The sequence below is a fragment of the Miscanthus floridulus genome, chromosome 1, assembly GCF_019320115.1.
Source record: "Miscanthus floridulus cultivar M001 chromosome 1, ASM1932011v1, whole genome shotgun sequence".
Classification (NCBI taxonomy): Eukaryota; Viridiplantae; Streptophyta; class Magnoliopsida; order Poales; family Poaceae; genus Miscanthus; species Miscanthus floridulus.
Genome location: NC_089580.1, coordinates 194,952,536 through 194,971,313, shown reverse-complemented (window position 1 = coordinate 194,971,313; position 18,778 = coordinate 194,952,536). Strand labels below are relative to the sequence as shown.

Sequence of the window (18,778 nt, the reverse complement as noted above, 5' to 3'; positions counted from 1 at the left end):
TAACCCACCCTCGGAGCAAAGAAACTTTGAAACTTCCTAGACCTAATCTCATGAAGAGGATATATCTACGATCTTGTTTAAAAGAAAACAGATATCCAAATGCTACTGTGAATCCAGAAGATGAAAGGTGCTACTTGAATACTATTTTTAATACGCTATTAAAAAGAGTCGCTTTTTAAAGACAAATCACTTTCTTCTTTTAAGAAAACAGAAAGGAATTATATTACGTTTTTTTGAGCAACAGGAATTATATGTCGTTTTATAATATGATACGCTTTAGTACAAAGTTTTTGTTGTAGCTTTAAATCTATGTTTTTTTGTAATTAATTAAAATAATTCATAGCTGTAGTTTCTATGATCCAATTGTGATGAAATTTTTATGGTGAGATAATTATTGTATGATTGAATAGTAGTAAAAATTTCATACTCATTGGATCATGTATAACTTAGTTATAGATTTATTTATATTTAACAAGCATAAATCTAAATAAAATCTATAACTAAGTTATACATGATCCAATCAGTATGAAATTTTTACTATAGTTTAAGCATAAAATAATTACCACACAATAAAAATTTCACCACGATTGGACCATAGAACTGCAGCTATGAATTAATTATAGAAAAACATAGATCTAAAACTACAACAAAAAAATTGTATTAAAACATACCATATTATATGTTCACTGTGTAGATCTACTCATGTGGAGTCTAACAAAATTGGACTTTCTATTTTATGATTTTTCTATGATTTACTATGATTTTTTAAAGGTTAAACCAAAATAAATAAAAAAAAAGACAAAACCGTCTTCAAAAACCGCTTATAACCGGGGTAGGGAGTTAAGATGAATGGTTTTATAAGTTGAGGGAGATGTTTTACCCGGTTTTAAAGTTTAAAGAGGAAAAGCGGACTTTCGAGAAAGTTGAGGGAGGTAACATGGACTTTTTCTTAAAATAAAAGAATTTAGGACTGGGACTGGGCTGAGGCGGCCCACAAGGAGCCTTGTACGAGAGGCCCAAAGCCGATAAGCTTACGCCGTGTTTGGTTCCTCGAACTAAAATTTAGTTCTATCACATCGAATGTTTGGACACATGTATGAAGTATTAAATATAGACTATTTACGAAACTAAAAATATAGATGGAGACTAATTTGCGAGACGATTTTTTAAACCTAATTAGTCCATGATTACACACTAATTGCTACAGTAAAAAGACTAATGACGGATTAATTAGGCTTAATAAATTTCTCTTATGGATTACTCACGAAATCTCTAATTTAGTTTTTTATTAGTCTGAACACCCTATAGTCCACATGTAACAACTTTTCGTGAACCAAACACGCCCTTAGCCGTTTTGACCGCGTCGGAATGGAACCAGGCCTCTTCTCAGCAGCCTATAGGCCAGTTCTATGCTGCCCATTTTCATCTGGGTCTCTCTCAACTCTCAGCTCCAGCTTCTCCGTGGAGCAAGCGCGGCGATATCCGATCCTGACTGCAGCTCTGCAACAGCGAAGCGCCCGCCCGCCCACGCCCCTGCCCATGCCCTCGCCACCGCTGCCGTCTCCCTCCACCCTTTCCTCTCCCGGCCCTCCTCCGTGCTCCGCGTAGGCCGCCGCCTCCCACCCCTCCTCCTCCGCGCCACCTCATTCACCTCCGCCTCCTGGGATTTCAACATCACCTTCGCGGAGCCCGCCCCATCCAAAAAGGCCCCGTCCGCGCAGCCGCTGGTCCCGTGGATCGTCCACGGGGAGAACGGCAAGCCCCGCCTCAGCACCTCCCCGCCGCCGGACGTGCTCCAGGCCATCACTCTCGCGGAGGTGGAGGCCAACAAGGCCGCCGAGAAGGAAACCCTCAAGGGCCAAAAAGGCGCGGTTGTCGCCGCCGTAGCTGCGGCTACTTCCAATGCCAGCGTCAAGGCCCAGAAGGCCGCCCCGACCGCGCCGCCCAAGTTCTCCAAGGCAGCTTGAAGGTTTTACAATGAGAATATCAAGGAGCGGGAGCCGCAGCGGCTCGCCAAGGTCCTTGCCGCCGTAGGAGGTAGTCCTTGTCCTACTCTATTTCTGACCTCAAGCCTCGAATCAAGTAGTAATAGCTTAACGTTCCTTATCCTAGATCAGATTAGTTAAGATAGATGCTTTTGGTTTTTGATTCTAGTGGTATAACAGCTGTTGTTAGTTTGTGGAGATAACCATGCTTGTATGATACTATGAATATCTCCTGGATTGTACTAGCACCTAGCATTTTTGGCCAAATGAACTACACTAAAAAACCCAGGTTGTTCTCCTTTGGAATCAGACAGCTCTCCCAAAATTGGCGGCTTCTATTGCATACTTGGCTTGTTTGCTCCTGATACCTTTAGGAGTTTGGGTTGCTATTTCCACTTGTCATTTGTAATATTGTGGAGGTTGGATTTTATTTAGTTCCTTCCAAGTAACTCTAGAAATATAACACTTCACTCTTCAAAACTTTTGGTTTTGATTACCAGTATCTATTAAGATGCTTACTAGACAACTCTTCCGAGTGGCATCAAGAAGGACCAGTGAGGAGTTCATCTTCCAAGGGAAGGTGACTGTCAATGGTTCAGTCTGTACTTCTCCTTAGGTATGAATTCTCAGAGTATTTGTCTTCCATGAAGATACTTGTTTTGGTACCATTATATTTTACTTTCATAGTAATGTTGTTGCCACATCCAAATTTGCTCTCTGTTGGTCTTAAGAGCAACAATTGTTTGGTCCAAGAACACTTGAACCGTTTTATATGACTTGATTTTTTACCGAACCTTTTCCATTGCATTATACTATGAACAAAACTTCATTTCTGTGGATAAATCAAAGGATAAAATAATTCATTTTGTGCAGACCAAAGTTGACATCTCAAAGGATTCTATCTATGTTAATGGGAATCGCATTTCCAAGAAGCTGCCTCCGAAGCTGTATTTTGCTGTTAACAAGCCAAAGGGGTTGGTCTTGCTTTCCATACTTTACTTATGTGCTGCATCATCAGTGGTGTAGGTGTGTAGCCAAGGCCTGGGCTTCATGTGTTTCAGCCCTAGTTCTTGGTCTACAAGTCCATGGAAGCTCACTACACTGTATATAGAAATATCATAGTTCATAGTCATAAGGGACTTTAGGCATATTTGAACTGGCTCAGCCTGGGACTCAGGTTATTTCTGACACCATACCTGTGCATTAATCATGATGCCATGATTATCTTGTATTCCAGTGAAATATTTTTCAATCACAGAAAAGGAATCATCAATCTAATAAATTTTGTTTCTGTGCTACAGGTACATTTGCTCATGTGGCGAAGACTCGAAGTCTGTTGTCTCCTTATTTAATGATTATTTGAAGGGCTGGGTATATTCCATATCAGGGCCTCACATAACATTTATATTATAATGATGTTAATGGAATTCACAAGAATTGATGAATTGCTGAACCTTTTCTGACTATGAATCTGTATTGGGTAAATCTCTATGCATATTTACAGAACAAGATTCAACCAGGGCAGCAAAAACCACGCTTGTTTACTGTGGGTCGTCTTGATGTTGCCACGTCTGGTTTGATAATAGTCACAAATGATGGTAAGTTTATCATACTTGGTAATATGTACTCCCTCCGTTCAAACTGTAAGTCATTTCGGCTTTTCTAGGTACATAACTTTTGCTACGTACCTTGAACATAGTAAAAGCTACTCCCTCCATTCCAACTTATATGTCATTTTTTTATGATCTCAAAAAAAACTTATATGTCGTTTTGACTTTTCTAGATACATAACTTTTATTACGTATCTAGACATATCGTATATCTAGGTGCATAACAAAACCTATGTACCTAGAAAAGTCAAAACGACCTATAATTTGGGACAGAGGGTGGTATGTATCTAGAAAAGCTAGAAGAACTTACAATTTGGAACGGAGGGAATACTTTGGAAAAAGGCAGTTTTTTGTCACCCAAGACTTAAGCTTGATTTTTGTCCTCTCTTTTAGGTGAGTTTGCTCAAAAACTTGCACATCCTTCTTCAAATGTAACAAAAGAGTAAGTTTACTGTCTTTGGCAGGTTATCTGTTATTCGAATACTGTAATGCAAAAGTAACATGTGCTGGAACAGTAACAACAACAACAACAACAAAGCCTTTTAGTCCCAAGCAAGTTGGGTCAGACCTCACTCGAGGGCTGGCATGTGACCTAACATGTGACATATGTAGACATATGTAATACAAGTATTACGCTTGCAAAAACCTCCTGTGTTATATTGACAAACATTCTCTAAGTTTTTCATTCGTCTCATAAACGAGTCCTAAGGGGGCTAAGGTTTTGGGAACCAATTCTGAATACAACTGGTAGGACTGTGGGACACCCATGCCCCAGCGGCTGTAACCTCTTTGCTCACCAGCTCAATCAGAATTAGTTCGCCCATGTTCCTAGTTTCTTATGACTTAGACCGTGAGAAGGGTCAGAAGGCACTAAAATCGTTTCTACAAAAAAGAGAAAGATAAAAAATTGCTTGCCATAAGCAAAAGATGTAAATTTGTTCATTTTTTGCACAAATTCGTCACTTACAAAGTGATTTCATTACAAAAAGGAATAATATACTTGTAAATTCAGAGGACTGATTACTCAGGGGCTTCCCCACAAAGTTATTCAATTACAGTCTCTGCTTAGCGTTACTACAAGTACTGCTGCGGTCGCCGCGCCATGCTCTCCATCGGCGACGCCCGGGGCATGTACACGGGCCAGCTCGTCTACTGCGGTCGCCGCGCCATGCTCTCCATCGGTGACGCCTAGGCGTGTACACGGGCCAGCTCGTCTACTGTGGTCACCGCGCCACGCTCTCCATTGGCGATATCCCACTGCTTCGCGGGATCCTCGAAGGCGTCGTCATCTGCAACGCCTCCGCCGGGGAATCCGAGGACTACGCCATCGTCGTCAGCCGCAACCCCGACAGCGACGCCTCCGCCAGGGCATCCGGGGACTACGCCATCGTCACCAGCCACAACCCTGACAACGGCGTAAGGGTAGGAAATGCCTCCCGCCAAAGGAGGAGCACAGCGAACAACGGCACAGTCGACGACGTACGGCGCCCACCGGTGCCTCTTCTCCTTTGGTAGCAGCGACTCCTCAGCAAGGGCGGCACGCACCATCTCATCTATGCTGGATAACCTCCGGCTCGACATCATGCTCCAAGATTCACGAGCGAATTTGTGAGTTTTCTCTCTCTGGCATTACCCTTCCTCACTCAGGAACCGCCGCGACGCACGAACGCATTCGGCGGAAAGGAAGAAGAAGGAGAGATAGCGGCTCAGAGGCAGAAGAGGAGGTGGGATGAGAACTGCCCTCCCCCTCCCTATTTAAAGAGGAGGCGCTGTAGCTAAGGAAAGGCAAAAGGTTGGACGAAAAACCCTCTCTCTTCCCCTCCTTAAATACGAAATTAATGCTGATAGATACCTGAGGGGACGCGCCGGAACTGACGGGATGCGCCCCGGTCGACGAGGCGTCACCCCTTGGTCAAACTGGACACTGCCTGGGTATGGCCCGCCACTGTCCCACTCCGGACGTGGCAATTAAGGCGCCCACATAGGCAGCAACCCTTCGCCTGCCCATGCAGGACCACGGGACGATCCGACGACAGGACCTCTGTGAAGCGGAGCCCCAACGGATCTCCTGGGCCGGCCATTCGGCCCAGAAGAGACGACGAACAAACGTCCAAAGAAAGATAAGCATCTCTGCCTTCTTACTTTACGCGTTAAAATTCATTCTCGAGCTTCCGACCCCGTCAAACGGTGGGGACACGAACATCACTCGGGGGCTACCGAGGATGTCTACCAGTCTAGACATCCTCCTCACCCGTCCCCCTCTATACGCTTGAAACTAAGGGCGCGAAATACGGGCATAAAACTTTGAGTAAAACTGGACGAATTAGCAGACCCTGCGCCTCGGTAGCTACGGTGTTTCTGTTCGCCAGAAAAATCATGCTCAATGCCCCTCGCGTCTCCAGCTTCGACGTCTGCCTTCTCGAGAAGGGTTCAGAGGGGTCCGCCTACAGAATCTCCCCCAAAGGAGAAGCTATCAGGTTGCCCAAGTTAATTAAACGGCTTGGACCGCCACCGAGATACGAAAAACAAAGAATAGCGATTCTTATGCAGGTTACTCCAACCTCATCGTAAACATTAGGGCCCGAACCCGGCACGGACACATCTGGTAGGAGGTTTTTGTCACTCATACTGCCAAGGTAACGTTACCAACCCCGCCTTCATTTCGATTATATTATACATACGCAAAACATCCCAACGCTTCGTGTTGCATCACGAAACGGCCATCGCCTTATTCGATATAGGCGGCTGCAGGCCAAGGTTCGAAGGCCGGCCCACGAAGGGCTCGAGGCCACCTCGTGCCGAACAGAGCCAGGGAGAAATAACTGAGACAAGCCCCAGTGCCCCTGCCCGACCTCGCTGAGAAGTAGACAGGGACGTCTTAACCTTTTCTCGTTCGATTCTAACCCCGAGCCAAACCCACAGAATCTCCATCGAGGAGAGACCATCGGGCCGCCTGAGCCTATCGAACGGCTCGGGCATCTGCCGGGAGGCGGGTTAAGAAGTTGTGGAGTGCCACCAGAGGGCTCTGCCGACCCCATCAGCAAATGATGGACCCGGATTCCACACGAACTTACCCGTTAGTGAGCTCGTTGAGCGCGATACTCGAGCCGTCGAGGCAAGTGTCGTTTACTCAGCCCCTCCGATTGCGAAGATCGAGGACGGGGTAACACGCAAATTACGGCCGACCCCTATCAGACCCTAATAAGGCCTGGGGGCTCGAGCCAATCAATATAGGGACACAGGTTCGAAGGCCCTACCTTGCCGAGCCCATAGAGTCCCCAGTTGGGGATTTCTGTTGGAAGACAGGGCGGGGAAAATTGCAATGCCATCCAAGGACTTCGTCGACCCTGTCACCAAAACCACGGTTCCGGTCTCCAGTAACCCCTGACCCCAGCAAATGCAGGGGGTCGGACCTTACTCGGGGGCTGGTTAAGGTACGGCTACCTCCCTTCTTTCTTTCAAAACAATCTCCTCGCATCAAGATCAGCGGCAAGATTCGGGCGAACAGATTGGTAAGATCGCAAAAAATCAAACAAAACGAAATTACGAAGCAAAATCACGAAACCGCGTCCAGACTCGAAAATACCGACACTTGTCCACATATTACATATAAGTTCTCAAAATTATTCGACTAACTACTCCCACGAAGGGAGAACCATCTCTTTTAGATTATCCGCTAGGTTTTTTGCAAGGGGAGCAACCATCTTCTCCATTGCCTCCAGCTCATCATCCTCATAGGTGGATGGGAAACCTTCGCTCATCACCTTCAGGTTGATTTCCTTCTCATAATGGGCATGGGCGATGGTGAAGGCCTGGGTGATCCCGGCGTGAAAAGCACTCTCCTCAAGCTGGCCCACCTGAGCTGTGATACCTGCGGCACGAGCCGCGAGCGGGCTAGTCTCCACCGGCTCCACCACCTTCAGGGCATCAAGGACCACCCCGACCGCAGCTTGCAGAAGATCGTGCTCATCGCTCTCAACCTAAAGGGCCCTTCGTGCATGGGCAAGCTCTTTTCCAGCTTGACGGAGATGTTTTCGGTGCTCAACCTTGGGCTCACCGCGTCACCGAGATCTACCCAGAGAGAGCGGACCACCTCGACATCCTCGTCCACCTTCTGCCAAAGGGCCGTGGCCCTACTCTCGGCCTTCCGCCGGAGGTTCCGCTCCATCTCTAGCTGCTTCAGGACCTCGTCGGCCTTCTCATTAGCCACGGCATTCCTCTGCAGCAGCTTGTCTCGCTCCTTTTGGAGCCAGGCGATCTCCTCCCCGTCTAGCTTGGACCTCGCTGACAAATCCTCGAACATCCCGTGGGCCTCCTCCGCATCCTGACGCGCCTGGGCCTCCCGCTCCTGGGCGGCAGCAAGCTGTGCGGCCATGTCTGCTCGCAGCCGGGCCTCCTCGGAGAGGCGATCCCACTCCGCCTTCTGCTCGTAGAGGAATCGGGATTTATTCTGGCTACGAGTAACAAGAACCTGAAGAGGAAGAAGACTGGTATCAGAAATGCGAAAACACAAAAACATGCGAAGAAAGAAGAAAACCAAGCGGATACCTGGGTAGTAGGAACAACGATTTCATGCAGGGCTCCTCTAGCCTGGTCTAGGGCCTCCAGCATGGTCGAAATTCCGATGTCAATACCCTCCCGCTCCATGCTCTCGGAATGATCATCGAGCGAGAAAAGAGCTGACGTCGGGTCCTGAGCGGCCATCCACTGGAGCGGCGGCTCCCCCCGCGCGGGGGAGCGGCTTCCTCCTGACAAAAGGGCTGAGGGCGGCTCCCTCCTGACCCTATGCGGCACCACCGCTATGCTTGAGGACCCTCCGACTGGACCCTCCTCCATCTGGGCCGCTTCGAGCGCCACGGGCAGATCCACCTGGGCTCCCGGTGGCGCAGATTGCACTACGCCCTCGAGCGCCACCACGGCCGCGCCCGGCTAATCCTGGCTTGGCGTGGTCACGACCACCTCCATCAGCGGTATGCGGCCCTCGGCCGGCTATACCACGTCCGCCATGGAGGAAGCCGCCTGCTCGGTAACCTCCGTGGGCGTGGGCGCTACCATAGACGCCGTTGGGTTGGCCAATGCAGATCCAACGTCGGCACCACTCCTGCCCGAAACAAGGGTGACGCCAGGTGACGCCATCTGTCCCACTTGAATGGCGAGACTCTTCTTAGGCGCTAGCCCCAGGGGGTGACCCATCCGCAAGAACCTACACGAAGGTAATAGCCATTAGATCAAAATAGAAATGGAAAAAAGGATGAAAACAGGGGAATCAACAGCTTACGTTGACGTCCTCGGCCGGCGGAAGCGTTTTGGGGATGGATCCCAAGATCCCTGCCTTGACTCATCTAGGCAGGACCGTTTCGAGCCTGCCTCCTGTTCCGAGGCAGGGGGGGCTCACCTCGTGGGGCACGGCACCAGAGCCGCTCCCCTCTATCGTCTCGTGGGGCGCGGCACTAGAGCCGCTCCCCTTCATCGTTTGATGGGGCACGGCACCAGAGCCACTCCCCTCCCCCGTCTCGTGGGGCGTGGCACTAGAGCCACTCCCCTCCACCATCACCTCAGGGTCGGCAGCGGCAGGCCCGCTTTCCTCAATCCACCGGTCCTCGGCCGGCACGCCGTGCGAAGCGGCGGACTCGCCGGCCTCCACTGACCTCACCGATTCACTTCCCTCCGCGTGGAACGGGAAGGGTCCCTGCAAGGACGGGTGGCCACTTGTCAGTGTGTCCTCGTCCTCTAGGACGTCCCAATCCACATCGACGGCTACCTCGTCGTCATCGTCATCGTCGTCGTCGTCATCCTCACTGTTCACGTCCTCTCCCTGATCCCGTGCCTCCTGCTTCAGTCGTTTCGCCTTCTTCATCTGCTCCCTTGCTTTCTTGTCCCACTCAGCCACGAGTCGATTCGCTGCCGCCACGGCCTTGTCCTTCGGCAGCGGAACCGGACTATCTTTGAAGACTAGCCCCCTCGACTGGTCCCAACATCACAAAAGCAAGTATTAAAAAATGGAGATTCAGGAAAAAGAAAAGAGCACGGGAGAAGAGGGCTTACGAATTCGAAGAACCCAGGTTCTGGCCGCATTGGGGGATGTCCGGGCACCGGATACACAATGTCGAGGACGCTGCCTTTGGAATCCTTCGTCGGCTCCGTTGCCTCCTTAATGCGCTGCGCCACTTCTGAAAAAGGGAGCGCCTCGTCAACAAGCACAGTCCCCTCGAACGACATTCCGAGCATCATCCGATGCAGGGGAAGCACGCGCGCCATCAGTGGCGCCACCCTCCTCATATGATAGGCGCCGATAATCCCTATCCCCTTTATGCCCCGATCCTTCAGGGCTTGGAGGGCGAAAAGAAGGTCGGAGAGGTGTTTCTTGTCTTTGGACTGGACGCCCTAGCTCCACGACTCCGGAGCCTCTTCAATAAGGCGTCCAGTGTACCTCGGTAGGGTGGCACTCACATCATCCCTAACATAAAACCACTGCGAGTGCCATCCCTTGTTAGATGTCGCCAGACACATGTATGGGTAACCCCTCGACCGGGTATGGCGCAGATGAATGCTGGCACATCCCATTGGCGCGTTCACATCTTTCCCCCCAATCTTCCTCTTCGACAGACTAATGGTAAAGAAATACCGCCACAGATCAAAATGGGGATCGATCCCCAGGAAACCCTCGCACAGGGCAACAAACGCCGCCATATGTTGAACCTCGCTAGGAGTTAGATGCTACAGCTCCACCTCATAATAATCCAGCAGCCCTCAAAGGAATCTATGCGCGGGTACCGCAAATCCCCGCTCATGGAAGATGGCGAAAGAAACGACATACCCTTCCGACGGCACCGGCTCACCCTCATCGCCAGGTAGCAGCCACTCCTAGACGGCGGACAGTGGGCGGAGAAGGCCATGGTGGATGAGGCCCTCCAAACGCCGTGGGGTGATGCTAGATCTACCCCACAACTCCATTAAAGCGATTGGGGAGAAAGGTGGGCGCGAGCTCGACGGCGGCTGCAACACGGATGCAAGCCGGCTGACGGTGGTGGCGCGGGCACAGGAGGCTGGGGCGATTGGCGACGGGTGTTTCGAGACGCAAAGGCAAGGGAGCGAAATACGGAACCATGGGGGTGAACCCCGTGGTTTTATAGGGGCGACGGACGCAAGAAGGGCAACCGTCCGCCTCGATCTCCAGGCCTACCATGCACCCCGCCGCGTCATGGCGTGGGACACGCGCTCGCAGTCCCTATCCTCTCGCACCAAAAAATCACGGTGGACGGTTCGCCTTCCCTAGGCGAATATGGACTCTCTACCCATCTGGGAAACACAGGTCATGAAGATTTTTTCTCTCTTTGGCCCACCTAAGGCCCAGAAGCTCGGCGACCGGCCCAACTAGGGACGGGTCCACGAACGATCCAAAATCAAGGGCGCAAGCATTACTGAGGTCTCGATCCATGGTCGAGCCTCGGCTAGGTCAGCCCTGAACGAGATCCCCGCGAACGGGATACCACGACCCCCTCAAAAAATATCCAGCTGACGAAAAACTAAGTCCTTTAGCCTTACCCGCGAAGGGTCCGATACAAACCCCCGGGCGACTCCACTCGAATCACCCGGGGGCTCGGGCGCTACACCCATCGGGTGCGCTCGCGCGCACCCCCTGGCAAAGTAACTTCGACAAAATCAAAAAACACCCTCCAGGCGGTTCTACTTGAATCAACTAGAGGCTCGGGGGCTACTGTCGGGGACCTAATACCGGGGTACCCCGGAAGGTGGAACCAATAACCATTGAACGTTAAAAACTTCTGGACGCATAAGAGCGCCGTTACGTCCCTTGTTCGAATGACAGGAGTTTGGTTCCTCCTCGCCCGACGCCTTTGAGATAGCTCTGCCTCGCCCGAGGGCTCAGGGCTAGTCTCCGTCTCGCCCGATGCCTTTGGGGCGGGCTCGGTCTCGCCCGAGGGCCGAGGGATAGACTCCGCCTCGCCCGACGCCTTTGAGATAGCTCTGCCTCGCCCAAGGGCTCAGGGCTAGTCTCCGTCTCGCCCGACGCCTTTGGGGCGGGCTCGGTCTCGCCCGACACCTTTGGGGTGGGCTCGGTCTCGCCCGAGGGCTGAAACTCCGCCTCGCCCGACCCCGGAGGGGCGGGCTCATTCTCACTCAAGAGATAAGGACTGGTCTCTGCTTCACCCGACGGCCAGGAACGAGCCTTGCCCTGCTCGACATCTAAAGATTGGTTTCATCTTACCTGATAACTTCTCCCCACTTCCTCATGATGATGGGTACAGGGCAGGACAAGACGTTCGGGTCAACCATGGCTCCAAGGACCATACCCTGTGCCCTGGTAGGAAAAGTACTACCAGGAAACGATGGGACAAGTGCTTTAGACCCTTCCGGGCGCCGCAGAGCCCGAAAGGTATTATAGGTGCGTACTCCTCGCCCTGTAGAGTTGTAGGCGCCGCCTTAAGCCCTAGGACACAGAACCCGATGAAGATATACGACAACCGCTATGCTTCATAAAAGGATTTGCTATCTCTACGAACAACGGATATTCCGTCACCACGCTATGGACCCGAGGGAGCGGTGCCCGCTTCCCGACCCCTCAGGTCCACCAAGTCAGAAAACCTTGACCACGGCGTTTACTCCGGACCCCGACCCCTCGTCCCTCCGATGAAGACTCACAGGAACCAGAAGGCGTGCGGAGCAAGGCTGGGAGAGACTAATAAGTCAAAACCACTGTACTACAGCCCATACCCTGCGCAGGGCAGCATTCTGTAATGAACCTGACATTCTACAGAGACATCAACAGTATTGTAGGCGCTTATCTTCCTTCGCACTCATCAGAATGAAGAACCAGGCCAGGTAGACGTGAGCCACAAGACTAAGAAGAGTACGCATCCTAAAGCCCTCACCCTTGTAAAAGCCAGCCCCTTCCTCTATAAAAGGGGATGCGCTTCCTCCATCAAAGGGACCGACTTTTGACCGAACAATACAAGACACACACACACACAGTCAAGCTGCGACCAAGCTCTTGACCTCCTTTCAACCTTTCCATCAGAGACTTGGGACCAGTCCCTTTCTCGATCGTTTGTACCCCCTACTACGAACCGTTCACGGTGCTAATAACACGAGCAGCAACAAACTGGACGTAGGGACATTCGGCCCGAACCAGTATAAATCTTGTGTCCTTTAGCGCACCATCCGAGCCTAACGCGCATTACTATAAATTTACTTGCCGGTGCTTGTACGAAACACCGACACCATCCATCTCAAGTTTAGCCACATCAGGAATGTAGAACTCGCAATCGAACCTGTCCATTAGATGGAGCCACTTTGTTGAGATGTCGTAGTCTTCATGTAGAAGGCCACAACGTGCACATCTGCGAGCGTTCCGGTGAGCTTGGAAGCAAGCATCTCCGAAGACGCCGCCGGCATGCAACGTGCCGCAGCGAGGATAGTGCATGACCTCGTCGTCGTCTGAGACGTCCTCGACGGAGTCCGGCACGAGCTCGACGGAGTCCGGCACGACGACGTCGACGGAGTCCGGCACAACATCGATGGACTCCATGGCCACATCAGAGTCCAGCGCGTTGACGGAGACGAGCGCATCGACGGACTTCATGGCCTCCAAGTCCAGCGCGCCGACGGAGTGCTGTGCCTTGACGGACTCCATGGCCTCGAGCGAGGAAGCGAGCAGGAAGGGAGGCGGGTGCTGCGGAGAGGAAGGGAGGCGCGTGCAGCGGCCTTTACTCGTACGCGAGAGCCGAGAACGGGCGGCGACCAAGAGAAACGAGGCATCGAGCAATTAATGCCGAGTCCGGTGGCGAGCGGAACGGACGCGAGCACCAGGGGTAAACCCGTCCGAGCGCGGCCGAGCGAGCGTAGAACGTCAGGTTTTGCGAAAACACGACGGGAGCCCAGGACGTCAAGAATTTCGGGTACGGAGGGAGTACAAATAAGCCACGTGGACACGATAGAACTGCTCTTTATGTGTTCTTCACATGGTTTGTCTGGCACTGTATGCCTGGACACGATAGAATGCAAATTTGTGAGTCAAATAACATTTTGTTCTATTGTTTTTCCCTTGGTAAGTAATTGATGCTTTATGTTCCTTGATGATTGGTTTATGCATTGAAACGTGTTCGGATAGGCAGGTTCAGGCTTCCGGCAGATCTTGGGTAATGTACTTTCTGTAACGGTGTTTTGTTCCTCGAATGGTGACTATCAGTGTGCTTGACTGATGCTATAACTTTTTGCATGGATTGATACAATTCTACTCTCAATTTAGCTGCTTTTCAAATTGCCCTTTTAGGCTAACTTTTTCTGCCTTTTGGACTATCTTATGGAAAATTGAGCAATCTATTTCAGAAAGATCAATCTTTGATGTACTTATCACAAAAGTATCATTTGTGTCAATCTGGCAGCCAGGCACAGATATGATGCGATGTTCATATATGTCTTTAGGAGTTGATACGCAAATACCAGTCATATGGGTGAATTATATCAGCATATCATCATTGTAGTCAAGAAGCAAAGTTAGACAATCAGTAGATATTCAGTACACTGCTTATTATTTTTGGTTAATCAACTTCACGTTAACAAAGAGAAGATTGCTAATGAAAATTTGAGTATTAGTTTATTCTATACTTTTCAGAATCGGGAAGTTTGTTGAGCTCAAACAGGCTGACATCAAGGCACTAGAAGGCAACAAGTAGAGATGACAACTGAGTTCTTTTAGTGGCGATATTGGAATTGATGTGGATAAGCACATCTTGGTCGAATGGTAGCGGCAATCCTTCTGACGCAATAGATGAGCTGCTACTCAACTCAGAAAGCTTGTGAATGTTCTGGATGTCCATTGGTTGTGGTGGTAGCTGACTGGCTGATGAGCAAGTGCGACAAACACACTTTGCCTTGAAGAATTTATCATTCTGGGCCTCCACGAGCGGTGACCCCTCCAGCTGCAAGCGAAACCAAATAACCATATCAGCGAGACACTAATCGCTGCTCGCAGAAATAAACAGCTGCCGCCATTATTGAAGCGTGAAGTTGGTATGGCGAAAGGTACCTTGCAGGAGAGGAGGCGAATGCAACAGCCGTCGGGTTCCTCATCGACGCGGACGAGGAGGACGGGGCAGACCTCAAGCGCGAAGAAGCGGAAGCGGTACACGTAGCACCGGAAGGTGGAGTCGTCGACGCGCTCGATGCGCTCGGCGTCCAGCACCGAGTACTGGCTGGCCGGCAAGCTCATGTACTCCGCTGCAGGAGGCAAACAGACATGCATCTCAAGCGACCCCTCAACCAGCGAGCAAGTAGAGACCATGAAGTCTGGGGAGAGCTCGGGAGGGGGAAAGGCTCCAGGTATCGAGCGGGCGGGCCAGCTGCTGGACGGGGACGGACTCGGAGCGGCGGGCGACGAACCGTGCCTTGGGGGCGGACGATGACGACAAGACGGCGGATGATGACGAAGAGGAGGAGGAGGAGGAGGCGCGGACGACGGCGCGGGAGCGGCGGAAGGCGGCGGGGAGCGGAGTGACGCAGCCATTGGGCGCCTGCGTGCGTAACTGTGCCGTGCGCGGCCGCGTCGCCGGTGAGTGGCTGCGGGCGGTTGCGTGCTGTCCCCCACGAGAGGAGACGGGGGAGGGAGGGAACTGGGCTGAGCCAGGAAAATGGAGGGGAATTTCTCGATCGAGCTCGTGATTTTTCTTTTTTCCCCTCGTTGGACGGATAACATGGAGTGGAAAGGGAATCTGGCATCATGGAGTGGACCTCGCGACTCCCAAGTACCTGGGTGGGGCCAGGGGTGCCAATCATCGTGCGATCTATAGCTAGGCAATGAGTTTAAAGGTTTCTAAAAATTTTGGGTTTCTGAAAATAGAAGCCAAAATATAATTTACCAACAAGTAAAAAGCCTAACCTAAATAACCGAAAAATTAGTTTGGTTTATTCCTTTTCTGGTTTAAACCAAAATTGTGAACAAATTGTGATGCTCAACCTCATCCAACAAAACATTACTGATACAACGACAAATACAAAGATGGTATACTTGTTTAGTATTCTCTTTAGTACTCTACTATTGGACCAATTTTGAATGTCATGGTCACTTGCTGCTTGAATATGCTGCTTCAGTTTCGATGTAATCCGTAGATTCTTCATCCTTTTTTTTAGTAACGTGGATTCCTTGCTTTCAGTATGTGCTAGTGTCTAGAATTGAAACTTGATTTAATTTGTAGAGATCTAGAAGAGTTAAGTTGTTCCTTATCTACATATTTGCTCTACTGTGAATTGATCCGAGACTTTTCTTAGCAGCTGCTAAGGTCATCCTGAAACTTGTAGCATGGTATATCAGCACCCAAATGGATTCTATCAGATTTTGTTAAAATTGTTGCAGTATTGACACTAGCTAATAGGCCTTGCTCTTGGACTCTCTGTTGAGTTCTTGTACTCTTTTGTTTTTGAAGTTATATCGATTCAATGAAAAGAAAAGGTGAAATGAGAAGCTCATCGCTGAATCTGCTTTGTCGGCACTCCTCTATTGGCTGAATGGAAGGAGTAACTTGAGCTGTTGAGATCTACTCCTGTACCTACTTCGTACAGGTAGCCGTTCCCATGAAAGATTCCGCTTCCCTTGCCCGTGTACTTTTATATATATAAATGTTTGTCGTTGAAAGATGAGTTACCTTAGAATGTTGACTGTGAAATTTTGTTGCATTCTGTTGCCCGATATCTCCACGAGATGTTTGCAACCTGAGGTGGAGAGCCTTCCGCGACCACAGATGAGATGCATACGCATGCCTGCGTGTCACATTCGATGAGTACGTTTGGCGTCTCACCTCAGCAGCACCGGTCATGTGCTTGGCCTCACTCGCCTTCGTTTAATTTCACCTTGTTGTCAATTTGGTTTGGTTCCTCTTCCTCGTCCTCTGGTTTACTGACCGGTCGACAGAGCCATGTCGTAAAAGCCGCAAAATTTGTAGGAGCCGCAAGTTCCTGGTTTGAGCCACGACGCTACGACTAGGGACGACGTCGCATTGGCCTCATCGGCCTTCGATTTTTCCTTGTCGGAGCATCTCTAAGAGTACTCTATTTCCCTTCTTAATTCTTGGTTTTTAGCAAGATGAGAAAAAACACATCTCCAACAACTCATAATCTATGCTCCTAAAATTTACGCACTTAGTAAATCATCCCCCGTTGCGCGTAACTTTGCGCGCAGTAGCGGTCGCGCGGATCCCGTGCGTATCAGTCAATCTAAAGGCGGAAGGGTATGGGAAAGAATAAGAAGTAGGAAATGGTTCCTGATTCAAATTTACGAGAGAGAAAGAATATATAAAAGTGGTTACGATAATTTAGAAATAATATAGTATTCCTGATGTAAAATTGTCTTTTATGTTTTAAGAGTGGATTATTAGAAACTTTTGGAGATGACCTTCTTTTTTCCTGCTAATATTTTTTTAGGAGTTATAAAACTATATGTTTTTATGAGAAAAAAATAGGATACTCTTGAAGATGCTCTCACACTGCATTTTCGGTCCCGTCCATGCCTTCTCCTGTGTTACCCACCAGCCCCTTTTAAAAATCGCAAGTAATCTTCCCCAAACTTATGGGATGATCGCACGTATCTCGATCTCGATCCCGGGCCGCTCAGTGAAGCTGTGGAGATTCGGCAAGGGCCCTCTGTGTCTCCCCTTGTCCTAATGAGAAGCAATCACAAACTCAACCAAAAAAAACAAGATGGAGCAGCTTAATTCGAACACGGTACTTAGGTAACTCTGCAAACTGGCACGAAGTTTATGGACGGAGAGAGTACTAGATAAAATTAACACCCACGTCTTACGATCTTACATACATATCTGGAACTTCAGTTTAGAGACGAAGATGGAAAAGACGTGGTGGCGTGTCGCTTAATTTGTGGCCTGTGGGCGCTCTATTGGCCGAATATAATGGATCAATGAAACTTGAGCTGTTGATTATGATAGCACTCCAGGCTCCAGCGAATTAGGAACGGATACATATAATAGTGGTTCCCATGACATCCCGGCTTCTTGTCCGTGTACACCATTTTTTATATGTTTGCTGTTCAGTTGCCATGCCCTCGTTGAAATTTATATTTGGCATACGATTTGAGTTAGAGCATCTCCAAGAGTTTTCTAAACTCTCTCCTAATCCTTGGTTTTAGAAAGACGAGGAAAAACCACCCTCCAACAACTTCTTATATTAACTCCTAATTTACGCACTTCACTTCGGAAAACGGAGCCAATCCACGTAACTTTACGCGCACCTCCGCCTCCGCGTATCCTTCCGTCGGCGCCAAATTTTCCTTCGCGCCGTGATTTGCCACGCCTTCTCTCCTTTCGCGTTGTCTCTCCCATCGCCCGCCTTCTTTTGCCGCCTTGTCTCCCTTCGCGCGCTCTCCTCCGTCGCGTCTTGTCCATCGCCGAGATCGGTCCTACATCAAGATCGCTCCTCCATCGCCGCAGCAGAGATAGCGCTCCTCCAGCTCCTCGATCGACGCCGATCAAATCGTTTTGCCATGGGTTTCTGCGCTGCCGCCGCCATGGCTTCGTGCCGGCCTCTGCCGCAGCTAGGTTTTGCTCGTCGCTAGGTTTTGCCGTGTCTAGGTTTGGCCGCTTTGTTTGCCGCGGATGGTTGCCGGCGCGCGGTCGCGCGGTGCTATCTTGGTGCTTGCGGTAGCTGCTGATGGTGTCGCGCGGTGCTATCCTGACCGCTATGTTTGATCGCCTGGTGCCTGCGGTACCTGCTGATGGCCGGGAGACCGATCGAGATAGAGCATAGTTGCAGGTACCGTGCAGCAGCAGCTAGTATAGCCAGCCATGCTGTTGGCGTACGTCCTCATCTTCCTCATCCACCTGTCCGCCTGCACCTGTTATGCCACCAGCCGGAACCAACACCTCCTCTTCGCTGGCTGATGTATTGATTTAATTTCTTTGTTTTACATTGTGATTCAGTGATTCAGTGAACCTTTGCATTACATCGTGATTCAGTGAACCTTTGTTTTACCATATATAGTCATGTGCTTTTTAATTTGTATTATTTATATTCAATGAACCTCTTTATACGTGGCCGGCTGCATAGCACTGTCGTGCATGACTGTGCCCCTTGGTGATGGCTACCTGCTGCTGCAGCACTAGCGGCAACTAATGCTACTGGACAAGCTGTCTGGTGATGATTGCTACTACTACTGCT

The 18,778-nt window shown here is 50.0% G+C and overlaps 1 protein-coding gene and 1 pseudogene across 2 annotated transcripts; one reads left to right on the top strand and one right to left on the bottom strand.

Moving 5' to 3' along the window:
• Positions 1 to 1,409: 1,409 nt before the first annotated feature.
• Positions 1,410 to 4,041, top strand: LOC136469375 (putative ribosomal large subunit pseudouridine synthase SVR1, chloroplastic; annotated as a pseudogene).
• Positions 4,042 to 14,106: 10,065 nt separating this feature from the next.
• Positions 14,107 to 15,274, bottom strand: LOC136507898 (uncharacterized). 2 transcript variants are annotated; one of them, XM_066502502.1, is made up of 3 exons: positions 14,996 to 15,274; positions 14,643 to 14,833; positions 14,107 to 14,535 (listed from the first exon to the last, which is right to left on the bottom strand). In XM_066502502.1, the coding sequence occupies exons 1-3, from the start codon at positions 15,117 to 15,119 to the stop codon at positions 14,272 to 14,274; spliced, it is 579 nt and encodes a 192-aa protein (XP_066358599.1). In that variant the 5' UTR covers positions 15,120 to 15,274; the 3' UTR covers positions 14,107 to 14,271. The 2 variants fall into 2 exon arrangements, with proteins under 2 accessions (XP_066358599.1, XP_066358591.1); XM_066502494.1 differs by having other exon boundaries at positions 14,643 to 15,274.
• Positions 15,275 to 18,778: the final 3,504 nt, after the last annotated feature.

Excerpts from the sequence above, each read along its gene's own strand:
- LOC136507898 (XM_066502494.1), bottom strand. The coding sequence starts at position 15,119 with ATGGCTGCGTCACTCCGCTCCCCGCCGCCTTCCGCCGCTCCCGCGCCG. Across the intron at positions 14,536-14,642 it reads TTCGCCTCCTCTCCTGCAAG|CTGGAGGGGTCACCGCTCGT; the intron begins GTACCTTTCGCC and ends TTTCGCTTGCAG.